At 50.6% G+C, this 11,841-nt stretch overlaps 2 protein-coding genes across 6 annotated transcripts; both read right to left on the bottom strand.

Annotated features, from left to right (window-relative positions):
• Window positions 1–403: 403 nt before the first annotated feature.
• MEAF6 (MYST/Esa1 associated factor 6) lies at window positions 404–6,886 on the bottom strand. 5 transcript variants are annotated; one of them, XR_003945252.2, is made up of 8 exons: window positions 6,767–6,883; window positions 6,536–6,651; window positions 6,362–6,449; window positions 5,806–5,851; window positions 5,102–5,294; window positions 2,250–2,307; window positions 1,620–1,653; window positions 404–1,150 (listed from the first exon to the last, which is right to left on the bottom strand). XR_003945252.2 is itself a non-coding variant. In XM_030232646.2 (8 exons), exons 1-8 carry the CDS (start codon window positions 6,860–6,862, stop codon window positions 1,142–1,144), a joined length of 612 nt encoding a protein of 203 aa, XP_030088506.1. In that variant the 5' UTR covers window positions 6,863–6,886; the 3' UTR covers window positions 404–1,141. The 5 variants fall into 5 exon arrangements, 4 of the variants coding, with proteins under 4 accessions (XP_030088506.1, XP_030088507.1, XP_030088508.1 ...); XM_030232646.2 differs by lacking the exon at window positions 2,250–2,307 and adding an exon at window positions 2,411–2,440 and having other exon boundaries at window positions 6,767–6,886; XM_030232647.2 differs by lacking the exon at window positions 2,250–2,307.
• A 1,010-nt stretch (window positions 6,887–7,896) lies between these two features.
• SNIP1 (Smad nuclear interacting protein 1) lies at window positions 7,897–11,832 on the bottom strand. The gene is made up of 4 exons (XM_030233659.2): window positions 11,655–11,832; window positions 11,477–11,579; window positions 10,586–11,157; window positions 7,897–9,339 (listed from the first exon to the last, which is right to left on the bottom strand). Exons 1-4 carry the CDS (start codon window positions 11,798–11,800, stop codon window positions 9,075–9,077), a joined length of 1,086 nt encoding a protein of 361 aa, XP_030089519.2. The 5' UTR covers window positions 11,801–11,832; the 3' UTR covers window positions 7,897–9,074.
• Window positions 11,833–11,841: the final 9 nt, after the last annotated feature.

The raw sequence follows: 11,841 nt of genomic DNA, 5'->3' as shown, positions 1-11,841 counted from the left end.
CATTGATAAAGCAATTTCACACAGCTCAGTTCAACAGCAGCAGCAAGATTCTGACGTGGCTGCTGCGAGAAGCACCCAGCCGTGACTCCTGTCCCTCTCCAGGGACAATCCAGCTGCCTCATCCCTGATCTGCAAGCAATATTCCCTCACCAGCAGAACCATGGACATTCCAGTCATGATTTGCAGCAGCATCAGCCAAACACAGCTGGAGATCAGAGCCTGGCACTCCTTGCAGAACTCAGAAACACCTACCCCGAGGACAGAAAGCACCCAGAGAACCTCCCAGGGCCACGAGACAAGGAACAGCTCCAGTGCCAAAGGGGAAGAATCCCAGCAAGTCTCCATAAAGCAGGGGGACACTAAAAAGCAGCAGGAGTCAAAGTTTGGACTGAATAAACCATGAGAAGAGACAAACATGGAACTTTTATTGTTTATGTACAAATGACAGAGGTTTGTATTAAAAAGAGAACCCACCCAAAGTCAGCGACAGTGAAGAGTTGGCTCTGAGCTCTGGCCCTTCCTGCACCTAATGCACTGAGGAATATTGAGAGATGGTGTTTAAAATGAGAGAGAAAAGGGTTAAACTGCCTTCTTCTCTTCTTGAGTAAGAATCAAAGCTGCTCCACAAAATGAAGAACCTTCCACTACACTGACTAAACAAAGAAACCCAAAGTCAACTTGTAGCTATACACTTCAGCTTTAAAAAAGGCACAACAAAACCAACAAAATAAAACAAAACCAAAAAAAACCAAACCTGCAAAGCTAAATATCAGCAACAAAAGTAATTTAAGCCTCGCAACGTGGATGGGACACACTGAGTCCTACCCCAGTTCCAGTGGAAAAGGAAATGCCTCTCTGTGGGTCTGCAGGTGACAGGGGGCAGCAGTATCAGCCTTTTCAGCAAGTTCCCAACCAAGGTGGAAGCACAGAACAGTCAGGAATTCAGAACTACTACCACTACTACACCACCTTCGTCTTCCTGCAACTCAGGTGATTTAAAAATGATGCAAAGTACATGGTCCAGGGTTTCCTCCCCCCATCCAAGTCCCTTAGAGAGAGTCACTGCAGCTGCCATCCTGCTTCAGGGCTTCTCAGTGGGGAGTCACAGACCTAAATCCCAGGAGCATCAGCACTGATGGCTCTAGTAGTCCTGCAGAGAAAGGACAGCACATGCACATTAACACCTTCCCACCTCCGATTCTGCTCTTGGAGCTGGGGGGTCTCAGTCCTCTCTCATCTCACACACCACTAGCTGCAGGCAAAACAGATCTTTTTCTTGTAGCTAAACACTGAAAAGCAGGACCCTTCCAACCTTGAGTATCAACTCAAACCAGATGCTTTTGATGCTCCAGATCATGACAAGATAACAGGATGCAAAGCAGCTTTTTCCATGAGAAGCACACAGGAGTTATCTGTGACCTGGGCTCAGAACAGCCCACCTGGGCTCAGCTACTGTCACAGCCAGGGGACAATGCTGATCTCACACTGCGACTCCTCAACCATGACAATAAGAACTCAAATGACAGCAGCAGCAGCAGCAGCAGGAGGGTTTTAAAGCTTGTGAGTCAGCTAGCCCTTCCAGTGAGCAATGAAAACACAGACAGAGCACGGATACTTACGGCTCTTGGCTTTTTGTTTAACTTGAGATCAATCCTGTGGTTGGAAAGACAAGAGAAACGTCCATGTCAATACCTGACCCAACACCAGAGTTACTGCACAGGGCACAGCTAGACAGACTATGGTTAATCCATCCACTCCCAACTGGCTGAGCCAGGGGCTGTTCCCAGGGTTACTGGGCATGAGAGCAGCACAGGAGAGCCGAGTTATTATTTGCCAAAAAGCAGATTCCATCCACTCCCAGACAGAGTTAATCAAGGGGCACAATCAATCACAGGGCACTTAGGCAGCGAACAAGGGGAACTAGGCATGCTTTATGTTAATTTAATCTGCCAGAGGTGTAGCTATGCCACAGGTAATTAGCCAGACATAGCCTGAGAGTTATTTACTTGGATAGACAGAGGAGTTAGGATGACAGGGATTATATGAGCCAAAATTACTGAGTTAAGTACATTTTTCCAAAAGGAAATATCCAAGTCTATACTTATCTCCTTAAGCAGCAAAGCCAAAAGAATCAGTTTTTAAACTAAGTTTTAAAGTTAAAAGGTTTTATCTATTCAAATATGAAACAGAAAGGTAAAGAAGAGTGAAGTTAATTTATAATTTGCTGAAGTTATTAAATAAAATGTTACCTCCATCACGCTTTTCTGTTTTTAAAAAAAACTTCCCAGCCTAACCTAATATACATACCTACAATTAAACAGATAAACTAGGGGTTAGCGAGGTCTCAAAAGGCACATCGGTGTCTACACACTAACAACACAGCACAAGTACTAATTCAAGTCAAACTTACTCAAAGTCATAATCAAACATGCCAGACGGGCTGAGGGGCAGCATTTGAAAGGAAGAAAGCAATAGAAATTAATATACTAATGAATTAAATCAATTAATTGATTAGCCACCCTAGCGAGACTGCTAAAAAATAAAATGAAATAAATAATAAAGCCAGTGTTCAAACACCATCAAGTTCTTCAGATATCTTAACCAGCACTGGACACAAAAAGCACTCTGGCTTGGCAATCCAGAGTCCCCCTCCCCACTGGATTTCTGGGAACAAGAGGTGTTAGCAGAGGTGGGTTTGGGTCACACAGGGGATTTTAGGAGCTGGAGGAGGGGCAGCTGCCAGACCCAGGGGCAGGACAGGAACCCAAGGGCTTGGAAAACCAAAGGGAGGGGTCAGGAAGCTGGGGAGGGGGCTGGGCTGCCAGGGCAAGGCAAAGCTGGTTCAGGCAGAGGTGACACAGAACTTGGTGCCCAACCCTGCACTGGGCTGTTCCCCCCACACCCCAACATTGCTGTCCCCAGCACTGGTGGCCCAGGGACGTTGGGCCAGAGCTGAGCAGGTTGGTGACTGTCCCACCCCCCATACAGGTGGCCTCCAGACACAACTGTGCCCACAGCTGGCAGGATTGATCATGGAATCCCAGTCCAGGACTGCACTGCTAAGAGCAAACAGCACTGGGCTCTTTCAAACCCAGCTGAGCACACAGAAAATCTCCACGCTGGCCTTGCTGTGGGGTGGCAGGGAGCAGAGGGACAGCACAGCCTCTGCAGCCACACCTGAGGCCCTGTGTGCACCTGGAGCCAAAGGTCCCCAAAGGGGAAGGCAGCGAGGCCAGGCTCCTGCAGGGCCCTTCCCCAGCACCTCCCCTTCCCCAGAGTCGTGCTGGCAAGAGGAAGAGCTTCTGAATAAAGAGAAAAGCCAACATTTCTTTTTATTTTTCTCTTTGTCATGCCAGACCCCTCAGGGGACAGACCCACAGGTCTGGCTGGAGCACCAGCAGGGCCTGGAATGCCTTTGCTGCCCGTTGTTGCTGGGGTGTTTTTAGCCTAGACATACTCGAGAATTCTTTGGACTTGTCTGCCAAAATTTAGGGGATACTCAGTAACAGCAATCACAATTTTAACAGAGCTTTTATTACAGACAAATTTAATGATCTTTTTGTCGTTTTTAATTCTCTATCTGGCCCTGCTAAGCATTACAAACAGTCAGTTCCTGCCTCGCTGAGCCCCTTGGAGTGTCTGAAGGGGCCTGGGAACACAGAAGCTGCCACAGGTGAGCAGGGCAGGGCTCCTCTGTCCAGCCAAAGCTGCACAGGGGGGATGTGAAGGAACCCAGAGCCACACAACCTGTTGGGGGGCAGCTTCCCCCCAGCTCCAGTCCCTAAAGTCCAGGCCATGGACCAGAGCAAAGAGATTTCTGTCAGTTCCAGCACCTGCCCTGCACCCCACCATGTTGCTGGCCATGGTTTGTCCAGGGAGAATATTTTATAATTTGTTTGAAATGGCAGTTTTCTTAAGCTGTACTTCAGTTTTACAGGTTGTTTCTCTGGACTTGTTCACGGATGTAGTTTCTTGTGTTATTCCTGAACTTCTTCCAAATATCTACAGGCAAAAAAAGAGATTTGAACTTCTTTGGATTCCCAGCTCATGGGGAACCAAAGGGACATCCAGTCCTTTCAGATATCTGCCCAATTCAGGCTGCTGTAGGAAGGAAATTCTGACCTAAGAATTAAAGACATGCTAATGACTCAACACTTAATGAAGGCAAAAAAGGAGTTAAGCATTTTTCAAGCATTGTACCTACCTCATGTCCCCAACCCAACTGCCCCCAGCCCCCTTTTAAACCCTTTCTCTAATTGTATGGCAGGTCCCTTAAAGAGGAGAGTCTGTCCCTAGGCAGAGCCAACTGCTCAAAGCCAGCACAGAGAGAACTTTTAAAACTCTCTGGTTTTAAAAGCTCCATTACTTCTATGAAATCCTTAGGCCCCAGCTTCAGCAATTCTTCCAGACAGCTCTGCAGTGTCTCCTCTCCAGGGTTTTCCTCCCTCAGGGCCTGACTCACAGGCACTGTTACTGCCAGAGCCTGGACTGAGGGCACAGGGACCAGCTCATTGCCCTCATTAAGCCTTAGGGGCAGAGCTGGACAGGTAAATCCAACCAGAAAAGAGTGCAAGGAATCTGTTCCAAGTGAATTTCAGGTCAGTTTAATAACAAACACTCTCAGGTGAAGGTGACACAGCAACTCCTCTATGCCAGCACTGACACTCGGTTGGGATGTGAGAGCTGGAAGGGGCTGGAGTGGAAATCCAGACACAGGGAGCATCCAAACCCTCAAAAACATTCCCATTTGCTTTCCACCCTCCCTCAAAGCAGGCACTAACATTCCTGTCCTCCTGGGCTCGGCAGAAACCAAGCAGCAAGCTCAGGAGGTCAGGACCTGCTGGAAGGAATAAGCTTTATCCTGGAGAGATGGGAGAGCTGGAGAAGCTGCCCAGAAGTGCCACAGCTGGAGTGAGCACCCTGTGCTGCTTGTTTAACTTCCTCAGCACTCTCCTTTCCTCTTCCAAAACCAGGAAAACCACCCAAAGAACTGACCCCAGCTGCCTGTTGGTTATTCCAATGTGTTCCCTTCAGGCAATAAATTCAATCCAGCCCCAGCCAACTGTCCAGGTGTGGTGAGTAGGCTGCTGGTCCCACTGACCTGTGTCTGTTTTTGTTCTTTCTCTTTTTGTGGCTGCTGTGGTGGCTCCCAGAGGAAGTGGAGGAAGCAGCTTTCTGGGGCTTCACACCCTGCACGGAGCCATCCAGCTCTTCAGCATCCTCCTGGTTGGGCTCATTTTCCTGGTTGTGGAAGTCTGGGGAAGTGTCACTCTCTGTGCCACTGCCTGGCTCCCCTAGAGCAGGACAAAGCCAGGTGAGCACCAGGGTGAGCTCCTGGCACAGCCCTGAGGGGGAGAAACAACCCCAGAACAGCAGCAGAGGCACCTGAGCCCTGCAGCAGCAGGTGAATCACAGAGCATGGGAAACAGCTCTGTAGGATGGACAGGAAGCTGCTCTCCAGCACTGAGTAACCACATCCTACTTGGTGCTGGTCACAAAAAGGTTTCTCAGTGTCCTGGAGGTGAGCAGTCCCTCCCCAGGTCTCCTGTGACTGACACATCTACAGTGATGCAGGGCTTCAGCTCATCCAGCCTCTTCCTCCTCAGAGCACCAAACCAATTTCAATCCCTTTCACACACACCAAAGCCCTCTGAGCCTGGAAGGAACTCGGAAAGTCAGGAGGAGCCTGAGGGCAGCAGACACAGGGGCTGGGAAGGGGAGGCAGACCCCAGGCTGAGGCAGGGCTGAACGGTGGGGAGAGTGTAATTCTTCCCAAATTCAGAGAGAAATGACAAAGGGACTTACGCTTCTCAATGAGCTGGTCCTGCACTCCAGCTAGCGCACTGACAGCCTGCAAAAGCAAACAGGATGTCAAGCCAAGCAGGGATTCACTTCCCAGGGCTCAAAGCACAGAGCCCAGGTCACACAGACACAGTGCCTGTGGCCCCACGTGGCACCAGGCACCAGGGGCAGAGACAAAGCCAGGGTACAGCAGTGACTGGCACCCTCCCACCCCCAAACATTCGGAAAGGGGCTCTGGAAGAGGCTGCAGGGTGGGATGGGGATGCTTAGGGCAGGGAGTCAGGGCAGGTACAGGATCTCAAATGGGGAACTCATTCTGCAGGTGATCACAGCAGGACTGAGGAACCAAGGGACAGGGATGGGATGGGATGGGATGGGATGGGATGGGATGGGATGGGATGGGATGGGATGGGATGGGGATAAAACAGGAACAGGAATGGGGACAAGGAAAGTGATGGGATGGGAATAAAACAGGAACAGGAATGGGGACAAGGAAAGGGATGGGGACAGGAATGAGGAGAGGTATGGGCATATGGTCAGGGCTCATCCCAGCACTCACCGCTGCTGAGGTGACCGAGGACTTGCTGAAGAGCCTCTCGGCCTCCTTGAACTTGCGGTTCCTGCGGTCGTTTTTGCTGTTGGAGTTCCTGAAACAGAGACAGGGGCGATGGCGGGGCCGGGCTGGCGGGGGGGGGGGGGCGGGCGGGCAGCGCCTCCTCCGCCCCTCACTCACTTCTGGTTGGTGAGATAGCGATCCCAGCCGCGGATGATGTTGCCGTACATCTGCGTGTCCTCCAGGTAGCTGCCCTCGAAGGCGTAGATCTGCCGTTCCAGGTTTGCCAGCGTCTCCTGCCGGGAACACCGCCACGCATGGAGCAGGCCCGGCCGCGCCGCTCCGGCCCCGCCGCTCCCCCAGCCGCTCCGCCGCCACCCGCACCGCACCGAGCCCCTCCCCGGTGCTCACCGCTAGCTCCTGCTTGCGTTTCACCAGCTCGGCGAGCTCCCGGCGGGTGTCCGGGATCTGCGGAGGCCCGCCGGCCTTGGCGTGCAGCGCGGCCATGGCGGCGCGGCCTGCGCGGGCGGGGCGGGGCGGGGCGATGCCGGCGGCGCCCGCCAGGGGCGCTGGCGGGGCGGGAGGGGCGGGGGCGGCGGGACCCGGGCTCGGTGACAGCGACACCGGGGCAGCCGCGGGGCTTGGAGCGTTCGGTGGTTCTGCCGCTAAAAATACTGCTAAAAATTCAGATATCCCCCGAGTCTGTGGTCTTTAGGGTCACTCTGAAAGGAAGGAGGGGTTTGTCTTTACAAAAAAACCGTAGGTAGATAAAACCAGCACTGAGAGATAAAAGCAATGGGAAGGATTCCACTAATTGATAAATGGAATGAAAGGTTTGTCTTTACAAACTGTAGGTCTGCTGATAAATAAAATTGGATACTGAGAGATGAAACAATGGGAAGAACCACAAATTCCATAGGAATTCCACTGATTGGCACAAGGAAAAGAAAAAGGGGGGGGTGTACATTAAGAAGGGGTCTCTATTAGGTGTTTTGAGAAGTTTGTACCTCTCAAGTACCTCAGTCAGTGGGGAAAGAGAGAAGAGAAATGCAGCCAGGAAATTAGGATATAAAGGAAGCTGCATCCTCTATCAACTTGAGACCCCATGGGAAATGCTCCGTGGCCCCTCCCTTTATTGGAATCAAGTTCCTCTCTCTCCTTTTCGGACACAAACCTCTGGTGTTTGTGGATTAATTTTCCTGAGACCTCCAACCCAAACCTTTCTATGATCCTGTTGAACTGTGTCACTCCGATCCTCTGCAGTGACACTGGGGGCCCACTTTGCCCTTTTGCAGTACAGCAATTCTGTCACTTCCCAGTTCTGTGAGAACCCTGTCAGGGGACACAGAATGAGCCACCCTGGGGTGAGAAAGGGGTGCAATACAAACCTCCTGTGCTCACAGCCACTCCAGGATACAAATTGTGCAGTTTTGAATTATTTGGTTTCTTTACTACAGAAACAAGTACTGAAACTTCAAGTCTTCTGAGGAAAAAAGAAAAAAGGACACTAGAAAAATATTACAACTGAAAGCAATCAAGGCTAAATTTACAAATTGTTTATTTAAAAACCCTTGGAGTAGATATAAAGGAGCTCCTCCTGCTCAAACCCCATCCTACCCATCTGAAACCCCACAGCAATGCCCCATATTTACACTATCCATGTGTACAACAAGCACCTTTGTGTACAGTCTGTACACAGCAGGGACAATTAGGTGAGACCACAAACACCCAGGTGAGTCAGTGAAGTGTGGGACACACACATTGAACATAAAGCAACACTGGAGAGACACCAAAAACTCTGCAACTCCCAGTGAGTGGGACTGGTGCTTCTCTCCCTAAACACTGACTTCTTCACTGTTAAACAAAGGACTTGGGTAAGTTTTTATAAAAAGAGAACTTAAATAGTGCAAAACTTATAACATGTCACCCTATCAAAGGTGTTTCTGTCTGACACAAACTAACCCTGGGGTGGGGTCAGAAATAAGGGCTCTAGCTTACAACCCAGACACTCCACATCCAGGACAGTTTCAGCATCGTGTGTGGGAACAGGAAACTTGGGTCACAGTCTCATCACCTGAAATTCCAGGAACTGTTTAACTTCTGTTTCACATTCCCTTGTGATTTCCAGGCGGAATTCCAGTGAAATGCCTGTCCCTCAGTCACCATGAGACAAATTAAATACTAAAAACATACAAATACATGAGGATCTTTGCCACATTTCTGCCATTTTAGCAGTGATCCAGGTAAATTCTCCTGTCAGAACTCTCAACAGGCAGAGGAATTTGGCAAACTACGGAACAGGACGTGCATCAGGTACTCTCTAAGTTTTCAGTCTGTAGCATTTTCAAAGGGCTATAACAAAACAAGTCATAAAAATAATTTTCCAGATGCTGTCTGTGTTTGACATGGTTTGCTGGAAGAGTCTGGCAACATCTGTGGAGAGTTTCCAGCACCAGAATTTTCACATCCAGGTGCTCTTCGGCTTCTTGGGAGAAAAATCAAATAAAAATAAAGCTGTATTTCCTGATATGCAAAACTATCAAACACTAATAACGAGCAAAGCCCCCCAAAACAAACTATGAGAACAGACCAGCAACAGAGAAAGGACTTTAAGGCAACAAGAGGCATCAGTGCTGCAATGCTCCATGTTCACATCCCAGTCCCGTTCAACCGTAAGGAGTTTCCCTCCTCTGCCTCTCCCCAGCTTCTTCCTCATCCGTTAACTGTCAGACTCTTCCTCCTTCTCCTCATCCTCATCATCGTCCTTGGTGTTGGCCTCAGATTTGTCTGAGGACTCGTGGAGCAGGACGTACTCCCTGCTGCTGAAGCCAAACTTGAGCACGTCCTTCTCCTTCAGTTCATAGTAGCGCTGGGGCTCGATGCGCTGGTTGTTGAGGAAGGTGCCGTTCCCCGAGCCCAGGTCGATGATGTAGGGCCTCACCCTGCGGCCCACGGTGCCGTCAGCTCGGGTGTACTCCACCAGCCTGCAACAAAAACCACTGCTGAGCCACCAGACAGACTGCAAACGTGCTCCTAAAGCAGCAGAGGCAGAAATTGTGCTCTGTGGGGAGGTGGGGTTCCACTGGTGTAGAAGATGGCTTATAACTGAGTGTTGTAACTTTTTAACCTAAACTGTCAAAATATGAACTAAACTCACTTTTCTTACTTATGTAAAAAAACCCCAAAAAACTGCATTACCAAAACCACTTAAAAACTCTTAAATGCCTTCCAAACCCCTCCCAGTCCCAAGTCTCACCAGAACTGGAAGACAGTGTGCTGCTTGGAGCAGGAGGGGTGGTCGATGGGGATGGGTTTTATTAATTAATAAATCTTTAAAAATCCTTATAACTAAGTGCCTTTAAACTTTTTAACCTATACTGTAAAACCATCAACTAAACTCACTTTTCTTACTTATGTAGAAAAAACCCACAAACCTGCATTATCAAAACCGATACAAAACCAATTTTAAATTCCTTCCAAACTCCTGCCAGTCCCTGAGCTCTCATCGGTACTGGAAGATAGCTTATAACTAAGAGCCTTGTAACTTTTTCACCTATACTGCAAAAACATGAACTAAACTCACTTTTCTTACTTATATAGAAAAAAAACCCTGTATTATCAAAACCAATTCAAAAATCATCTTAAATTCCTTCCAAACCCCTCCCAGTCCCGAAGCTGCCTGAGCTCTCATCGGTACTGGAAGATAGCTTATAACTAAGAGCCTTGTAACTTTTTAACCTATACTTACAAACACGAACTAAACTCACTTTTCTTACTTATGTAGGAAAAAAAAAAAAAAAAACCTGCATTATCAAAACCAATTCAAAAATCATCTTAAATTCATTCTAAAATCCTCCCACTCCCCAAGCTCTCACTGCTATTTGAGAACAGCTTATAACTAAGAGTTTTGTAAATTTTTAACTTATACTTAGAAATATGAACTAAACTCACTTTTCTTACCTATGTAAAAAAACCAAAGAACAACTGCATTATCAAAACCAATTAAAAACCTTAAATTCCTTCCAAACCCCACCCAGTGCTGAGTCTCACCGGTACTGGAAGACAGCTTATAACTAAGTATAACTTGGAACTTTTTAACCTATACTGTATAAACATGAACTAAACTCACTTACCTATATAAAAAACCCAAAAACCACACTGCATTATCAAAACCAATTCAAAAATCTCATCTTAAATTCCTTCCAAGCTCCTCCCACCACCGAGCCTCACCGGTACTGGAAGACGGCGTGCTGCTTGGAGCAGGAGGGGTGGTCGATGGGGATGTCGGCGATGCGGCGGTGCCGGCCCAGCAGGTAGGCGCTCTGCCGGTGGATGTACATCACGGGCAGGAACTCGTCGTTCTTGAACGGGTACAGGCGCCAGCGCGTCTTGGGGATGCGCGCCTCGGGCGGCTCGCTGTACTTGATCACCACGCCCCGGAAGGTGTTGCTGTCCTCCAGCAGCGCCCCCGACAGCTCGAAGCTCGGCTTCTCCTTGTTGGCGGCGGGTTTTTCTTTGGATTTGCTCTCTGACTGCCAGGGTTCTGCGTTGGGCTCGCCCTGCCGGTGCTCTCGCCTCCTCTCGTTGTGCAGCTCCCTCTCTGCCTGCTGCTCCCGCAGGTTCTGTGCGTCCCGCTCATGGCTGCGAGCTCCCGGTCGGTCACCGGGGTTCTTCTTCCTGTCGGAGTGCTCCTTGTGCCTGTCCCTGTCCCCGCTCCTGTCCCGGTCCCGCCGCTGCTCCTGCTCTGCTGGGTGCCTCTGCTTCCTCTCCTCGTTCCCCCTGCGACAGTGATCCTCCCGCTCCTGGAAGGACAACCAGAGTCAAACAGCAGCACATCTTCCTCGGCCTTTTGAAAAAGGCAGCGTAGCCTGCTCTGGGGAAAGGACGCACCTCCCAGGGACGCCTGTGCTGTGGCACCCGCAGGGCTCCCACAGGAGTTCCTGGCACGGGTGGCACAGCCTGAACTGGGCAGCGGGAGCTCCTGACTCGCCCAGATCCCTTCTCTCCTCATGTGGCACCATGCAGGGCCCAGTCAGAAATGACAAATGAAGAGGCACCTTCAGTGCCCGCCACGGCCGAGTCCCCGGGATCCGCGTCCGCTGCACCGACAGCCGCACTCACCTGCTTCACCCTCACAGCACCGTAGTGCGGGCTGTGGCTGCGGCTCCTCCTGCCTCGCGGGGAGCGGCTCCTCCGCCCGGACCTGCTCCTCCGCCGGGGCGACCTGGGAAACAACGGGAGGGATTGAACGTCGGGGCCGAGCCGAGCGTGGTGGCGCCGACCGGCTGGGCCTCCCTACCTGCTGCCCGCGCGCGGCCCTGCCGGGCCCCGCCGCTCCTCGCTCGGCGGCGACGGACTGCGCCGGGGGCTCCGCCGCTCGGCCTTCACCGCCACCTCCCGCCGCCGCCGCCGTTCTCTCCGCCGCTCCTCCGCCGCAGCCTCCATGGCGCCCGTCCCGACGGAAGTGCCGCCACTTCCGGCCCGCC

Source organism: Serinus canaria, chromosome 23 (genome assembly GCF_022539315.1).
Source record: "Serinus canaria isolate serCan28SL12 chromosome 23, serCan2020, whole genome shotgun sequence".
Taxonomy (NCBI): domain Eukaryota; kingdom Metazoa; phylum Chordata; class Aves; order Passeriformes; family Fringillidae; genus Serinus; species Serinus canaria.
The sequence above is the reverse complement of the archived record's forward strand: the minus strand, read 5'-3'. Positions and strand labels throughout refer to the sequence as shown.

Bases quoted from the DNA above. Each gene is read 5' to 3' on its own strand.
- SNIP1 (XM_030233659.2), bottom strand. From the start codon at position 11,800: ATGGAGGCTGCGGCGGAGGAGCGGCGGAGAGAACGGCGGCGGCGGCGG. The intron at 11,580-11,654 runs GTAGGGAGGCCC...GTTGTTTCCCAG, and splicing joins GGGCCGCGCGCGGGCAGCAG to GTCGCCCCGGCGGAGGAGCA. The intron at 9,340-10,585 runs GTGAGGCTCGGT...TTTTTGTTGCAG, and splicing joins CACGCCGTCTTCCAGTACCG to GCTGGTGGAGTACACCCGAG.
- MEAF6 (XM_030232646.2), bottom strand. From the start codon at position 6,862: ATGGCCGCGCTGCACGCCAAGGCCGGCGGGCCTCCGCAGATCCCGGAC. The intron at 5,295-5,805 runs GTAAGTCCCTTT...GTCCTGCTCTAG, and splicing joins GGACCAGCTCATTGAGAAGC to GGGAGCCAGGCAGTGGCACA. The intron at 2,441-5,101 runs GTCAGTGGGACC...GCTGCCCCTCAG, and splicing joins AAGAACAAAAACAGACACAG to CCCGTCTGGCATGTTTGATT.